The sequence below is a fragment of the Meriones unguiculatus genome, chromosome 21 (genome assembly GCF_030254825.1).
Source record: "Meriones unguiculatus strain TT.TT164.6M chromosome 21, Bangor_MerUng_6.1, whole genome shotgun sequence".
Classification (NCBI taxonomy): Eukaryota; Metazoa; Chordata; class Mammalia; order Rodentia; family Muridae; genus Meriones; species Meriones unguiculatus.
The window spans coordinates 31,613,429-31,629,718 of NC_083368.1; the positions used below are offsets into that span (position 1 = coordinate 31,613,429).

The following is a 16,290-nucleotide window of genomic DNA, read 5'->3' on the forward strand; positions in this document are numbered from 1 at the left end:
CCAGGCGTGAGTGGCTGGGTACAAACCTCAGTAAGTTAGGTGTCCTTAGAGTCTCAGCAGCACATCCCACTAACTGTGCACTGAATACCGAAGAAAGCATGCCACATGGCGTGGCATCCAACACCACAGAGGAAATACACCACGTTTCCTAGCAAAGATGAGGTAGGCCCCGTTTCAAAGGGGGTCGGCCCTCCGAAGGTGTTGGCATGTATAGTCAGAACTCTATCTAGAGTTCAAAAGGTGACTATGAAGTGTTTGAGGACTTCCATCCCTGTTGCTTCTCAACCTGCCGATGAGTAAAATATGTACCGTTGTAGAAACAAAAAAAAAAAAAAAAATTACCAAGTTTTTGGACTGTTGATTTGCCAAGTAGGAACACCCACCCCGTGAAGAATTGCAATGTTTTTCCCGGTTGCAAAATGTGAACTTCCCGCCCCAGGCCACACTGGACCCCTAACTCCAGGGCTTCCAGCGTTCTAGGCAAGCAACCACTCTACTGCCCAAAAGCTTTTCAACACTCCGCACAATTCCTTACTCCTTTTTCTAACTTTTCAGTTAGGCCGCTAAGGTACGAAAGAGGTAAAAACATGGATAGGTAGGCTAAACTGACCGTTCCCATCTCTGCAGAAAGTGCTCGGCTCTCAACACCGTGCCAATCACACCCCTCAAAATGCATCCCTGCGAGACTGAAACATCAGGTGCGTACCGCGATCTCGGTCACCGGTCTCCTTTGTCTCCCCGCCGCACACCTGCAGACCAGCCTCCGGCCAAGTTTGGCTCTCCCGGCCCCCGTAGGCCCCGCCCCTAGCAACGCTCCGGCTTGTGTTAACAACCGTAAGGCGCCGCGCTCCTCGCTCCGCCCTGGGCAGTAGCAGCAGCTGGATGTCATCGGCCTTGCTGTGGCGGGGGCCTCGGCCGACCCGTCGGGGTCCTTCCCCTCCGTAGCTCAGACCTCGCTGCGTGGTCCCGCGGCTGGACCCGCAGGCCCCCGCCTCCAGCCATGTCCACAGTGGAGGCCCTGCCCCCGGCGGACGCCCCCGAGGCGAGGGGCAGAGCCAAGTCCAGCAGTCCCCGCGCCATGCCGGTGTTTGGGTCGGTGCACCGGGCTGAGGACAGGCAGGTACGGCCGGGCCCTGCGGCGGACGCGGGAGAGGGCGTGAGGCTCCGGGCCCGCTGGGTGGAAGGAACCGCCTGTGGGAAGGAGGTAAACGAGAGCCGGGCCGGTCCCCGGAGGCCCCTGCTGCTGGCGAGGGGGACGGGATGTCGTCAAGCATCCTGTCCGGGGACGCTAACTGCGTGGTCCTCCCGGAGAGATAAGTGCTCTTGCAGTGTGGCCACGAACGGAAGGAGTCGCTCTCAGTGACATTTGGTTTGATGACTACATCACTCTTATTTTGTGATGGGGTCTTTGTCCGTAGATTTGTTGTAAAGGGGCGTTCCCTGGGTTTATTTCCTGCTCAAGTTCCCGCTGCCGCGGGAGCTTGCATTCACTGGTAGGCAGATGCTTTGTTGGAGAGCTGGGAACCAAACTGATTTTCTTCATTGTGTTTATGTTTGGTTTTGGGGTTTGCTTTTGCTATAAATGTTCTAGGAGCCACTCGGCCTTGCCTCACGCTGATGGTGCGGGGTGGGAGGGGGTGGAGGGACACCACTGTGGGAATTCCTGCTGAGACTTCTCCAGTCTCCAGCTGCGTCAGGAGCTCTGCCTCCTGCGTTCACATCCTGGGGCCTCAGGGAGTAACTTGTGGGTGGCCGGTTGACTGGGACTCCTTCTGTGGGAATTGGGTGGAACTCTCTGAGGACAGTCACGCGTTTACGCACCAGCCCGCACAGCAACAGCACTTCTACATAGAGAGAGGGGTGCCTGGGGGATTTACCTCATCCGTTTGGTGGAGGTATTCCTGCACAAGATCAGGGAAGCATAAGCGACCACAAGTCTCCACTCGCTGGGAGGCTCTGAACGGCCACTAGACTCCTCGATGTGAACAAAACTTAAGAAGTCGGTGAGTTTGGCTCTTGTTCGTTTCTTGGGCAAAGATTACATGAGACAAATGGGTTTAGAGAGAGAAATACTTCCAACAGATCATTGCAAAAAAAAAAAAAAAAAAAAGAAAGAAAGAAAGAAAAGCCCGTAACATAGCTGAATGTGTATTGTGTTTGTTCCTGTCTCTCCGTTTATGAATATTCACATTTTTAGAAAGCACTGAGGGGGGGGGAACGCAATTTATACCTAAATATATGAAATAGAAAACAATAGGAGAAATTCCAGTGATCTCTCGTTCCTCTTGGATGTTTTGCTTTCGGTTGCTTTTACAAATAAGTGACTGTAAATCCACCAGGAATTAACTGTAGCCCGCTCGTTTTCTTTACTCAGTGTGGGGTCCGGTGTTTCTAGTTAAGATGATAACCTTCAGCCCTCTGCTCAAGTCGGGAAAACAACAACAACGACAAAACGTTTGGACGGCCTAACACTTGCAGTCTGTTCAAAGCATTCCACTTTTGCTCGTAGTTGAGACAGCTAACACCCCCCCCACACACACACACACACACCAGCTGAGAAATCAAAGGCAAGTGATGATAATGACGGCGATTATGCTCTTACTGATGTCAGTTATATTCAGTTTAAGGCCTAGAGGCTTCCGAGTAAGGGTGCTAGATAGCCTGACTCGCATACCCCAGAATCTGCATGTCAGAAGAGAAATGACCCCTCAATATGTTTTCTCACCTATACCCCCGCCTCCTCCTACAAAATAAGCAAACAAAACATAAAAACCTTTTAACATGCCAGTTGTAAAGACTATGGATAGCTTAAACAACTCACACAGAAAGCCCCATGCTCTGAAAATGGGACAGATTCCGTTTCACCATCATTCTTTATGAAGGGAGCCAACTAAAGCTTCTAGTACTATTTGTCATTAAGATTTTAAGTGGCAGCTAAAGATTTTCTGCTATACAGATGCTATTTTTTTTCTACCTATGCTTTTCTGCCATACCTTTTGCTGTTTTATTACAGACCTAAATTTGAAGCATTTAAATCAGCCTAACCTAGACACACACACACACACAGTTGGAGAAATTGACTTTTGAATATTGTTACCTAGAACAGAAAAAATATGGGGGTTATTTTGTCCATATTTTTGTGTTCATGTATTTGCCTGTGTGTGCATGAGTGTGAGGGAGGTGTTGGAGGGCGTGCACGCCTCAGCACCTGTGGGGAGGTCAGAGGACAACTTTCAGGAGTTAGCTATCTCCTGTCACCAGGTTGGTCCTGGTATCGAACTCATGTTATCAGTTGGAAGCAAGTGCCTTTATACCTGAAACCATCTCTCCAGCCCTATTTTGTACATTTCAAAGCACATTCTTCACTTATGCAATGAGTAGTGTCAGAATTTAAAAAAAAAAAAAAAAAAACACTTTGTAGGAGGCAATAGCTACTGTAAGTACTCTTCAAACCACAACAAAATTTATTTTCAGAATGTTAGATCTTTCTAACATAAAATGGAATTATGGAAAATGTAGATTGTAAGTTTGAATCCAGTAGTAAACAGAGAAAATAGAAATTAAAATCTGGAATTTTAATTGTGTTCTTTTTCCTTGTTTTGATTTTCATAAATATTATATTTGAACATTCTTTTATAAGAATTTTGACTTTGACTCTGCCTACAATAAATGATTATTAAAACTTTAAGAAAGCTATCATTTTTTTTTTTTTTTAGATTTCAAACAATAGACTTCTACTAGAACTTAGTGATCAACTTTTATTTATTTTATTTGGTGAAGTTGTTTTCCTTTTTTAAGTCTTGTGTTCTTCACCTGTGAAAGAGATTTAAACTGCCTGTCTCCTAGGATTGTTTTAAGAAAGATTGGTGAAACATTAAGCACTATGCCCACCACACATTTTGAAAGGATCCATGTGGTTATTATTGATGGCTCCAATCATGAATTTTCCTTTCTACTTTTGTTCTTGTTAAACTCTGATGATGTTTACAGGGCAACTGAACCTTTATAAAGTCTGGTGCCATGGAGCTGTCTCTCTAGAAGTAGTCCCAGGACTCTTGGCCCTGCTCATTTACTGGAAAGTAGGAATATTAGGCAGTAAAGGTAAAGTCCTTGTTTTCTGAAGAATGGGGATAAGAGTAGCAACACAGTTTTCCTTGATCACAGGGAAATCATGCACATCTAACTGATTACCCTGTGTCTGTTTTGGATCTAGTTCCATGCTCCCCTCCCTCGTTCTAAAGAATCCCAAAGCCCCTTAGAGCAGAGCTACTCAATCTCTGTGTGCGCATAAAGAATGAAGGATCTTAGGAACATGCAGATTCTGCAGCTCTGGGGTGGACCTTTGTGTTCTCCGTTCCTAGCAGATATCCAGGGGATGCTAGTGCTGTTAGTTACAGAACCAATATCCCGCTCTCAATTCGTTATAGCGGCAGGGTGGTATAAACAAATTAGTTTCATAACTAATTCCTGGAAAACTTGCCAGAAATAGTTTCCCATGTTTGAGATTACAAAACAATAGCAACGAAACAAAATCCCACCTCCCATCAACTAGGTTAGGTAGTGTTAATGTTATTAAAAAGAAGAGGCTCCAAGTGGAGCTTTAGAAGACCTTGCCCTCTATTTTTGCTCTCTCATCACAGACACTCTCAGACCCAGGTTGCAATCCTTTTAGCCTGTCCATTGATTCACCTCTCTTCTCTGCACAATCTGCTGTCTTTAGAAACCATTTCACACTTTGTCATGCTTCTTCCTCCCCTAGACACACTTTCAGTTCCTGTCAGGATACTGTACCTTACCATATCTCATAAAATTGCTCTAAAATTCCTTAACTTCTCTAGCTTTCCCCCTATCCTGTAAAAGCAGCCAGTATTTTATAAGTGTTCCCCAAACCTACATGACTATCACAGTCTTCTGCAAAAACATTTGGGAAAGACTGGACATATCTGGGCCTTACTGCACATTTAATCAGCTATCATCACTGGTATGGGAACTTAAACTGTTCCCTCAAGCCCCACTAAAGCACCAGAATCATAGAGCTGGTGCTATCCAAGCTCAGTGCTGACCCTGCAGGGCCTCTCCCTGGATGTGATGCTCTGCTTGACCTCACCACTATGAGGACAAGATCTTCCTAGTCCTTTTCCGTAGCATCTTTAGTATAATACCCAGTACAACGCCTAAGCACATAGAAGAGACTATTAGTTTGAATGCCTCCCCTCTTATCTTCTTGTGGATTTCTCTAATCTCAACCTATCTTCAGGTACTACCTCTCCTCAGACAGGATGTGGTTCCCATGTGTTTTCACCCTTATTTATCGATCTCTTCAAGAATGGGATAGTTTTAGCTTTGAATCAGGCAGCTTCTTACCTAATAATACCTTATGTTAGTCATTGCCTCATTTTTAGATGCTGTCCATTAGATTATGCGTTCTTTATGGGCAGGAACTATATCTTAACAGTTCTCTGCCTTTCTCTGAGCTCCTCTACTCAGGGTTCAGAGTAGAAACCAGTCCTAGCTTATAAGCTCTTTTGTGCTCCAATCACTCTGACCTTTTGGCTTCTCATTGTTTGCTAGGTGCTCCAGCCCCAGGCCTTTGCACTTTCTGTGCCCACTGCCTGGACACTACCCCTTCCTCAGCCACAGCTCTAAGACTCTGTTAAAATGGTACCCTCTCTGTGAGTCAGTCCTTCCACTGACTACTGGGTGTGAAATTATACCTTTCAAGCAAGCCAGCACTTTATAACCATTTCATTTTCTCCAGAACATTCTCCAGATATCTTATGCTGTCCTATAGAACTTACTGATTTAATGTCCCTCACAGTGTAACATAGCAACATCTGTCAGCAGATTTTGTGTCTTTCATTTTCATATCGTTAGCACCTAGAACTGTGCCTGGCACGGCATGGGGAATCAATTTTGTGGTGGTTGTGATTAGTTGTCTGATTTACCCCAAACCTTCAGTTACTACATTAAGCCCACAATTCAGAAGCCCGTGCCCAGGTTTCCTCAGCTGTCTGGGTGCTCACACCATTCAGCAGCTGAAATATGATTAGCTTTGTTATTCAGAATGGGAAATGGGGTCCTCAGTCGGCAGCATGACATCACTGGAAACCTATGGAGGAGCTCACCATCAGCCCCAGCATTAACCTCTGCTGAGTATGGCCTGTCCTGTAGTCCTGTATGATTCCTCAAGGCAGATGCTCATCCTCACCTTTTTTCCTACTTTCCCCTCTGCACTCTGTTACTTATTAGATCCTGCAGACTCAGCCTCCTGGATGTCTTATATTCATTTACTGTGGTCTGTATCAGGTGCTGAAGTTACCTACTGGAGGTTTTCTAACTCTCTCTAGTTGGGGCACCACACTGCACAAAAAATAAATTATTTTATCATTGCATTTTCTGGCTAAGTCTTGTGGAAGACTACCCTAATCAGACAATTTAGTCCAAACTTGCTGTTGGGAAGGAGTCATGCAGCATTGCTTATTTTTGCCAGAGAATGCAAGACTGGCACAAAAGCTTGATGGGGTGGGGTTTGTGATGGTTAGAAATGGTTGTCAAGGAGAAGTATGAGGTAGGATAGAGGCTGGGCACTGATGTAATTGCAGTGGGAACCATGATTGTGCATTGTATGCTGGATGTTTCTTTGGGGGTTTCTCTGATTGGCATCGAGTTGAAATCAGGATGTAAGCAGTAGAGCAAGTGGAAGTCATTGACCAAACTTTGACTTTTCTGAGCAGGTTTCTGCCTTCATGAATTGCTGGGGAATTTCTAGGTTGGGTCTGAGTTCTAACTGGACTTCATAATATCAACACACAAGACTGGTCATTGTGCATTTATATATTCAGTCTCAAAATATTCAGTGGCTACCTGAGATCAGGACAGTGTGCCTATCGTACCTGAAACGTAGAGCCTGACAATAAAATCTTTTGGAAGGCTAGGAAAGTAGAAAGGAAAAACTCTTTAAAATTAATGTATACATCGCACCATGAAGTGATGGTTCAAGATAAATAGAAAAAATATCTTTGCTACTTTCTATTTCTTGTGAAGGTTATTTGTGGAAGAAAATTGGATTTAAAAATGCACCAAGTTTTTGTTTCAATACATTTGTCTAACCCTCAAAGCAAGTATTTCAAAAATTATAACACAAAAGGCTACTCTATTTGTTTGTAGCTATATCTGTACCATAAAATCTGAAAACACATGAGTTTGAAAAGACAAAGAGAAAGCTGAAGTAACCTCAGGTGGCAGACACTGTTAAAACTCCATATCTGCAAAGGCAAAATTCTGTTTACCAAACTCTTTGTTAATAGTAAATTTAACAACCTAATGGCTATATTTACAATGGAGGGGGGTCTCCACAACCCCGCCACTGCCTGAGCTGCTCTTGGCAGTTGAGGGCTACTAGGCAACTGAGAGTCCCTTTTCTTTGAGGGGTGGCCACTGGCTCATGCCCAGTCTGATAACCTCATAGCCATGTCCATATGGGTGGCATAAACTGGACTCAGTAGTCTAGAAAAATAAAAGAAAAGAACTGGAAGTAGGAAGGAAGATACAGTAGGGGAAAGGGAGTAGACAAGGTGGAGAGAGGGAGTGGGTACCGATATGATTAAGATGCATTGTATACATCCATGAAATTTTTAAGATGTATGTGGGATTATGGGAGGGGTAGGAAGGTGGGTGTGGTCATGTATGTGCTTGATGTAATTTCTTTATTCCCATGCTGTGGAATTATAAGAGCTGTGTATTTTCAGAGTATTTTCAAGCCGATGGACCTCAATCTTATCATCAAACTCCTTGAAGAGGATGATTTGGTGAGTAATCTTGAGTAGAAGTTATTGCTATATGGCTTAGAAACTCCTCTTTCCCTGAACAGTGATAGGTATTCCCTCTAATGTAAGCCTTGTTTATCTCTCTTTATTGAAAACCTTCCCAGCGTGTTTGCTTTATAGTTAAGGAATTTGAATTTAGTATGAGAACCAATTTGTTTTCATAAGAAGGTCAAACCCATCCATGTTGGCTATAATCAGAAGTATCTGCATGAGGAGAGAAAGGACTGTCTGTCCTAGGCTAATACTTCAAGAGTAGAGAAAAGCCATCTATCCTGTCAAAATTTCTTGCCAAATAGGACTGGAGAAGAGATATGGTAACAAAAGGTCATAAAGGAACCAATAGAAAATTGCTAATCCAAGCCAGGACATGTAAACATATTTACACATATACCTAGAGGACATGTCCTGAGAAAAACGATGAGAATCCAAAGAAAGTAGTATTTCTTATTTAAGAAGACTCAAAAAATATTGGAAAAAGAGCTATAACTGTGTATACACACATGTTCACACACATTTTCCTAATGTTACCTAAGTATAAAAAAGTGCCTCAGAGATAGCACCCACTATAGAGTTACCTACAGTCATTTTCAAAGATGAGTGCACAGTTTTAATCAATAGAAAATAGAGCGACTCAGAAGTAGCTACCAAAACAAAGTAATATGCTATGATCACTAAACACAGCCCTTCACTATTATCTTAACATTTTTACTTCTTTACACAGAAGAAAAATAAAACCCACCAAGAATAATTTATGTTTAGATGACTTATTTCTGTGAAGTTTAAGTATTTAAATTGCAAATATATCTGCATTAAAAAATAAAACACAACTATGAGGAGATCCTATTAGCTGTTGCTTTTGTTTTAAGACAGAGTGGAAAATATAGACAAAGCCAGTGTTCTTCATGTACAGTTTAATTTAAAAGGGTGTAAAGTCGGGAAGGAGAGCTCACTGGGTAAAGGCATTTGCTATGGAATCTGACTATTTGAGTTCAATCCCTAGAACTCACATGGTGGAAGGAAAGAGCAAACCCTTGAATATTGTCCACTGATGTCCTTACGTGTGCCATAGAATGCACAAATGTGTACACGTACATATAGAATAAATTTTCAAATGTGCACACACACATACAAAATAAGTGAATGTAAAATGAAAGAGGAAACATATGATTTGGAGTTTGTGTTTAGTTGACACATGAGTTTTGAAAACACATTACTGTGTAGATTTTTATTAACTGTACTCAAATTCTAGGATTCAGTGAACTCCTATACAGTCAGAATTGCCACTTAGATTAGAATCTGTGAGGCTTCACATACAATTTTGTTTCAGTTTTTAGTATATTTTATGTATTTATCCATCACCAAAACAAAAAACTCTATTACTAGAAAAAGTTTATTTTCTTTTTAATGACTCATATCCATTACTGAATTCAGTTTTCCTTAGCCTTTCTTGTTCTCTTTTCTTTATGTGATACATGTACATTTTCTTTTTATATAACAAATACTTTGTAATTTTAATGTGTCAATACACTGAATGATTTTTTTTTTAATCTTAACCAATTTAATAGCACAAAGGAGATAACAGACCATTTGTTTTAGGACTCAGAAGAAAAACAACTTAATTGTATCAAAAAACTGGTGCGCTGTTATCAGAACGGATTTGTATCCTTTCTATATGTGTGTGTTCATTTTATTCATCTGGAAACTCTAGAAAACGTACTAGAATCCTTCCCATTGCCGTGGTAACAAGGGGTCACAAACCATATAAGTTTATTATCTGATAGTTCTAGAGATCAGAAGCTTAGTTCATCTCCCTTGGTTAATGTCAAGGTGTCAGCAGGAACTGGTTCTTCTGAAGATTCAGGGAGGAGGGGAGGGGGCTCATTTCCTGGACTGTCCACCCTGCTTCCTGCATACCGTAGCTGTATGAACTGGCACCTCCCACTGGTATCATCTCACTGGTGCAGCATCTCGTCCTCTTCTCTCCGAATCTGTCTTCCATGTCCCCTTAAAAGGATCCTAATGATTACAACTCAACCTATCCTGTCTTTGTTTATTTTTATTTTTTTTCTATGATAAAACACCATAACCAAAAGCAATTTGGGAATGAATGGATTCATTTCAGATCACAGGTTACAGTCCATCACGAAGAGAAGTTGGGGCAGGAACCTGAAGGTAGAAACTGAAGCACAGATCATGAAGGAGCACTGTGTACTGGCTTACTCCAAGAGCTTGCTCACTTACCGTTCTTGAATAACTCAGGACCACGTGCTTATTGGTTGCATCACTGGCAGTGGGCTGGGCCCTCCCAGATCAAACATTAATTGTGAAATCATCACACAGACTTGCCTGTAGACCAGTTTGTGAAGGTAGCTCCTTAGTTGTGGCTCCTTGTTCCCAGGTAATGCTAGCTTGGCTCAAGTATCCCCTTTACCCTATGTCTGCTCCCATCTCCTCTAGGTTTTGTTGTTTTGTTTTATTTTATTTTGCACTTTACGGACCTGACTTGTATGCCAGATCCCATTTGTGTGCTGATATAAGTCAAATTCACCAGAGCCCTCCCCCCCATAAAGACCATATTCACCTTAGGGCTCAGGAAAGCTACCTGAGGTCGCTACTAAATCACCCTTTTGTATTGTATGTTCAATAAAATTAGTTATTGAGCACATTTCTATCTGGCCTGGTGAACTAGGCATCAAATTGCACCTCTTTCACACCCAGTTCCCTCAGTAATGCCTGTCTCCCTATTGTATTCCAATCCCTGCTATTTGTAGGAACTTGAAGCAGCAATAACCAAGTGTCCCTAAATAGCTTGTGAGTCAGTCCTTCGGGAACTGGTTCTTCTCACCTTGCCTCAGATGATGCAGCTCTTTCTCAAAGGATAGTCACATTGCTCAGCTTCTCCACGTCCACACTGCTCAGGCTAAACCCATCCACTCCCATATCCCATACCTTGTCAACCAGACCATGGCATGCTCTGTCATTAATCATTGAGTTGATTTCCCAACTCAAGCAGTTCAGGTACTGAGTATTACATGGTTATAATTTTTTCTATTATTAAGACTTCTGTTATTAAGGCCATTTTTAAAACTCCTGTCTATATGCTGAATGACAGGTTTTCCTTATCTGTTAAAGCTCAGTTCTATCATGTTGACCATGTTATCTTCCCCACTGTTCATTGTTAAGGCATGTTAAATCATGGATTTTTCCTTCTTTGTTGAAGGTCAGACCCAAAGGATAGCTTATGTCACTCCCAACATGTCCTTTCTCACTGTCCCTTCTTAAGGCCCCTATCTGTATGTTGGATTTTTTTCCCCTTCATCGTTTATCACTTATCATTTATAACTTCTGATTGGTTATTCTTCTCCTCACTGTTGGATTCTTCCCACAAGTTCTAAGTTTCTGGAGTCCAGGAAGGGCTGTCTAGTTCAGCTCTAGCTTATACTTTGTTCCCTTCCATCTCCTCTTCATGACTTATGGCTCTTGGCTGATTCCTATCACTTCCAGCTGCTTGGAAAGCCTGCTCTAGGAATTACCCACCAAATCAGAAGCTAACATGGGAGGTGATAGCTGTATCCATTCCCACTGCAATTCCTCCTTTAAACAAGCACTCTCCTCTGAGCTGTGTCTGCCTCTTTTACACATCTCATTACACATAGCAGTAGACATGCAGAGGTTACCACAGCTTGATTACAGTCTTGACGACAGACTGCCATGCAGTCTCTAGTCCTTGAACTGTTTTCAGAGTGTCTATGTACTCGGGCATGGATCCTACTCACCTAGGAACTCCACCATCCCGTACTATATAAAAGAAGGTGACCAAACCGGGACTCCCCCCAAAGCTGTCCCATTCTGAGACAGCTCAGACTTGGCTTGCATGTCCTGTCATATGTCAGGGAGCATGGAACTACCACTACAGCAAGGAAGGTACACCATCCCTTACCACATGGAGAAGAGAACCCATACTGAGATTGGCCTCCATAGATGCCAATCACACACGGCAGGACCCATATAATCACACTGCCCCAACTCATCTTTGCTTCTGCCTGTCCTTGTTCAGGCACCAATTGTGTCTCATGATTTTTTCCCCCTGGGGAGTCATGAACAGAACCTATGTAACCCAGTTAAGACACTGATGGCAAACCCAATAAACAGTTCTACCCAAGTCTAATTTAGTGAACCATTGACTGTATTGCCGCTACTTATAGGAGCACAGATAAAAGAAAGATCCATCATTAATAGCAATGAGCACTCACAAAGCTACATCCTTGACGCTCATATGCAGCTCCCTCAGTCATAACTGCCAGCCTTCCGAGGCTTGTAAGGCTCTCTACCTCCTGAGGCATATGAGTTTTTTCCAGGAGCAATGCTTCAATTCAGGAAAAGTTGCTGCATAACAGAAGTCAACAGAGGTGTGCCCTCTCCCTCCCTAAAAAGCTCCAGCAGGGAAGCTAGCAACAAGAGGAAGCAGGGCAGCCAGGGGCCTGTGGCCATAAGCACTGTGATCTCTTAGCCATCAAGCAAAATCAAGGAAATTTGGGTTTGTATTAGTCACACTTAAAAAAAAAAGTTGAAATAAAATGTAATTATTTGAAGTTGTAGAAGAAGTTCATTTGCTATTATGTCAGCTTTAAATGAGAAATAAAATCGCAAACAATTTAATGCTAATTAGGAAAAAATGCATCTGAGAAAAATAAAGTATTACATTAAAATAAGATTTTATCTGTTGTGTTATAGGTTTAAATAAAGGTCTCTGAGACAAAAAAAAATGTTGCTAAAAGTATAGTTATACACTATTCTCTTTACACTTTGAGCTAAATAAAATTTAAGAAAATTGATGGAATTTTATAAACTTCCTGGAACAAAGTTCTATAAAAATATGTTTATAAATTAATGATAATTTTATTTCTTAACAAAAGTATTAAAGCCTCTAAGAGATTTGTCACAGATATTTAAAATTCTGAGTCTGTGTGCAGAAAAAATTGAAAAACAACCCTCTTTTGTTGATCCTGCATCTGACATCATAAAATTGTGTGGGTAAGTTGTTTTTCTTTAACCTTACTTTGTACTGCTCTATGCTCTATTTTGTATTACAAAGATCTTAGCGATATAGTATATCAGAATAATATAGAGTTAAAAAGCAAAACTTAAACCAGTTAGTGAGAGGATTTGAGCACTTACTATTTCAAATGTTCTTACAGTCTCGGATTTCTACAGAAATTTTAAGTATATATAAAGTAATTCCTTAGAAGTAGTCATTCTCGTATGATTGGTAAGCAACAGATTAAACCAAGGGGCTGTAGTATTTTGAGAGTATCTTTAAATAACGTTGTATACACCCACACCCCCTATAACATATAAATGTGCTTCTTTGCTGCCACATAGTGGCTGATCTAGCTGTATGTGTAAATAACCATTTTCAGGTCAATAGTCTATAGAAGAGACTTGTTAAAGTTGGAAAGAAATCATTTAGATAATTTTATCTCCTGAACCTATCTATCAACTTAATGTTTGAAATAGCAAAGTGACACTATTAGTAGGACAATGTATATATACAGGGACACTCCAACTCAGATTTAGCAGCAGTAAAATAAAAGTCCTATAGTCATTTGCATTTGATTCTTTGCTATCATACTAAAATAATGAGAAGCAGTTTACCAGCAACCTATACCTGGTCTTCCTTTTTAATAGAGATTCTGTAAACAAAGAAATAAATGATTGGTCTAGTGCTTTCAGAGAACTAACTGAGTTTTCGCGTTGCTCTGAGACTGTATTGCAGGCAGCCCTTTCAAGTGTGGGGCCTGTCAGGATCTGAAGACTGGCCTCACAGCCGGCCCTCCAGCATCTGCTCCATACAGCTGGCTCTCAGCCTGTAGAGTGCCTCACTGTAACGTTACAAATCTTTTTAATTGTGCTCTTCCCTCCCCCCTTTTTTTGAAATTATTCACATTATTAATTTTTTTTACATTTCAAGTATCCATCTATATTCAGCATTTCACTACACCTAATCCTTACATGGCTGTCTTTCAATAAAATGTTGGAGATTAAAACATTCAAAATACATCATACTTTTCTGCTTTGGTCTCTAGTTGCTTTTTTTCATTACATCAGGAGCACATTCTTCTTTCCTGTATAACTTTTTGGGTTGAACCTCCTACCCTGATACTTTATCCTATGGAAGTCTCCTTTGATAGAAAAAAAAAATGCAAAAATGGGTCATGATATTTAGAATTTCAATTTTGAGATCTTTAGCTATCCATCAATCAACTATATGATAATGTTATTTGTTTTAAATTTAATTATAAAAGAATAGGAATGAGTCCCCAGGGGAATTATAACATTGTCTCTTTGTAGCTTTTTTTAAAATTCAAAGTAACTTGTATGCTGTATTCACATATGATTGCTTTCAATGCCACTTTCCAACTATTTCGTAAATGTTTTGAAAGCCATGAGTTGGAAGTTGTATATATAAATATGTTATACTTCAAATAACGCAGGAGATTCCAATGGCCTATAATTTGTTTTAAAAGTAATTTTTATCTGTCCTTTAAAAAGTTTAGTATGATGACATGGGATTTATAAGCTTGTTCTTTTCTGATTTATAATATTTTCAGATAACTTTAGTTATAGTAACTGAATTGCAAGTCTAATATTAATATTTTTAAAGTCAAATTAGTTATTGTTCCCAAAAGTATTCGGTTCTTTTGTGAATAGTTCCTAATCTAATTAATAAGGAGTAGGCACTGACCTTTGGAAAAAGATAGTTATTTGATTTCAGCTATAATTCACTATGACTTTGCCCTCAGAAAGATGATTTGTAAATATATTATTAATAGTGATGTAAGGTTACTTTCTTATCTCATACCTTTTATTTTTTTTTTAAGTTATGCACACAGGAAGCCTTTCATGGACTTTATTTCTGTCTGTGTTTTTTTTTTAAGATTTATTTATTATTTATACAACATTCTTCCTGCACACCAGATTTTACTATAGATGGTTATGAGCCACCATGTGGTTGCTGGGAATTGAACTCATGACCTTTGGAAGAACAGTTGAGTGTTTTTAACCTCTGAGCCATCTCTCCAGCCCATCTCATACCTTTTATATCTCTGTCTCTTTGTTCTTATGAACATGTTTTGTTTTCTCTCTAGCCTGTTAGAAAAACAATTTTCTTTCTGCTTGTTTCTTAGTTCTCTATACTAAAGAATAAAATAAAGTAATAGAGAATATCCCCATTTTTTAGAAAACAAACATTTCCTCTTTTATAATTTATGTATCAATGAAGGAATCCATTAAAAATGACTCTGACATTCTTCATTCTTATTGAAGCTTGCCATTTTTTAAAAAGAAAGTATCGGATGAAATAACTTATACTGAAGATACTGCTAATTCAATTGCATTTCTGGGTAAGTTAAGATTTCCTTAGGTGGGGAATATAAGATGACAGGACCAATATGAGGGAAAGAGTGTATCTGCTTTCACTGTTTTCTTAATGGTATCTTCCACACCAAGATTCCCTCTTCCCTTATTTTCTAGTTGAGAATTATCATGGTGTACTTGATGATAATTCTGGAGTTGTTTGCCCCTGAGGTGTTTCATAATATCAGCAAGGTACTCTGTTCCTTATGTTGAAACACTGGCTTTTACTTCTTCCACTTATTCAACTTGATATATAGTTTAATTACATGTTTGATCACTTTTCTTTAATTATTTGAGAGGTTCATATACCATCTTTTGATCATATTTATTCCTCACCCAACTCTTCCTAGATCTAACCCCAACTTTGTGTTGTCTTTTTCCCCAACAAAACAAATTGGTGCTGCCCAACTGTTGTTGAATGTGTGGTCTTTTACTGGAGCATGCACTCCTAGAGAAACCAGTCTCTCAGCAGCTCCGATTGCCAATAGCTAATAGCTAGGGGAGGAAATTCGTGTCCAACTCCAATCAAGAGTATGTGGTGTAACACAAAACAGTTTTCACATTTGAGTTTTTGGGTTGAGTTGCTGAAACCGTTGAGTACTTCTTTCTTCACTGCATGCTCCAAACTGCAAAATAAAATCAAATATGAAAAATGTCATAAAAGACTATGCATTTATATCTGGGTTATTTTTTCATTGTTTTTAGGAATAGGAAAAGAATGTCCTGAGAAATGAGATCATATGAAACACTTTCTGATAAACCATTCCTGGGACATGATGATTTTCAAACACATGCTATGATAAATTTGTAGTTACTAAGTAATAACTTTTATTTGTAAAAGACATTAAATGATTGATAAACTTGTAACTGTTTGCCTAAGCTACTTTCCAAGCACTATACTCCATACAAAAATATTTTCGAGGGTGAACTAAAGTAAATAAAAAGGATTTTATTTTTAACATTAAATACTAATTATAATTCTTTTACATCTAAGTTTCACTTCAACTGTATTTACTCAGAGAAAGCTTACTAAATTTCATCTCAAACA

At 40.1% G+C, this 16,290-nt stretch overlaps 1 protein-coding gene across 3 annotated transcripts in view; it reads left to right on the forward strand.

Moving 5' to 3' along the window:
* Positions 1-869: 869 nt before the first annotated feature.
* Cfap69 (cilia and flagella associated protein 69) overlaps positions 870-16,290 on the forward strand; it is a 60,677-nt gene continuing 45,256 nt past the window's right edge. For 2 of the 3 annotated variants that reach the window (XM_021660212.2, XM_060374021.1), the window contains exons 1-5: positions 870-1,120; positions 7,749-7,808; positions 9,423-9,485; positions 12,751-12,860; positions 15,153-15,229. In XM_021660212.2, the coding sequence (XP_021515887.1) occupies positions 1,001-1,120; positions 7,749-7,808; positions 9,423-9,485; positions 12,751-12,860; positions 15,153-15,229 (430 nt within the window). In that variant the 5' untranslated portion in view covers positions 870-1,000. Of the gene's footprint in view, positions 1,121-1,151; positions 2,004-7,748; positions 7,809-9,422; positions 9,486-12,750; positions 12,861-15,152; positions 15,230-16,290 lie in introns of those variants that run through there. The other variant, XM_060374020.1, reaches the window with a different exon arrangement.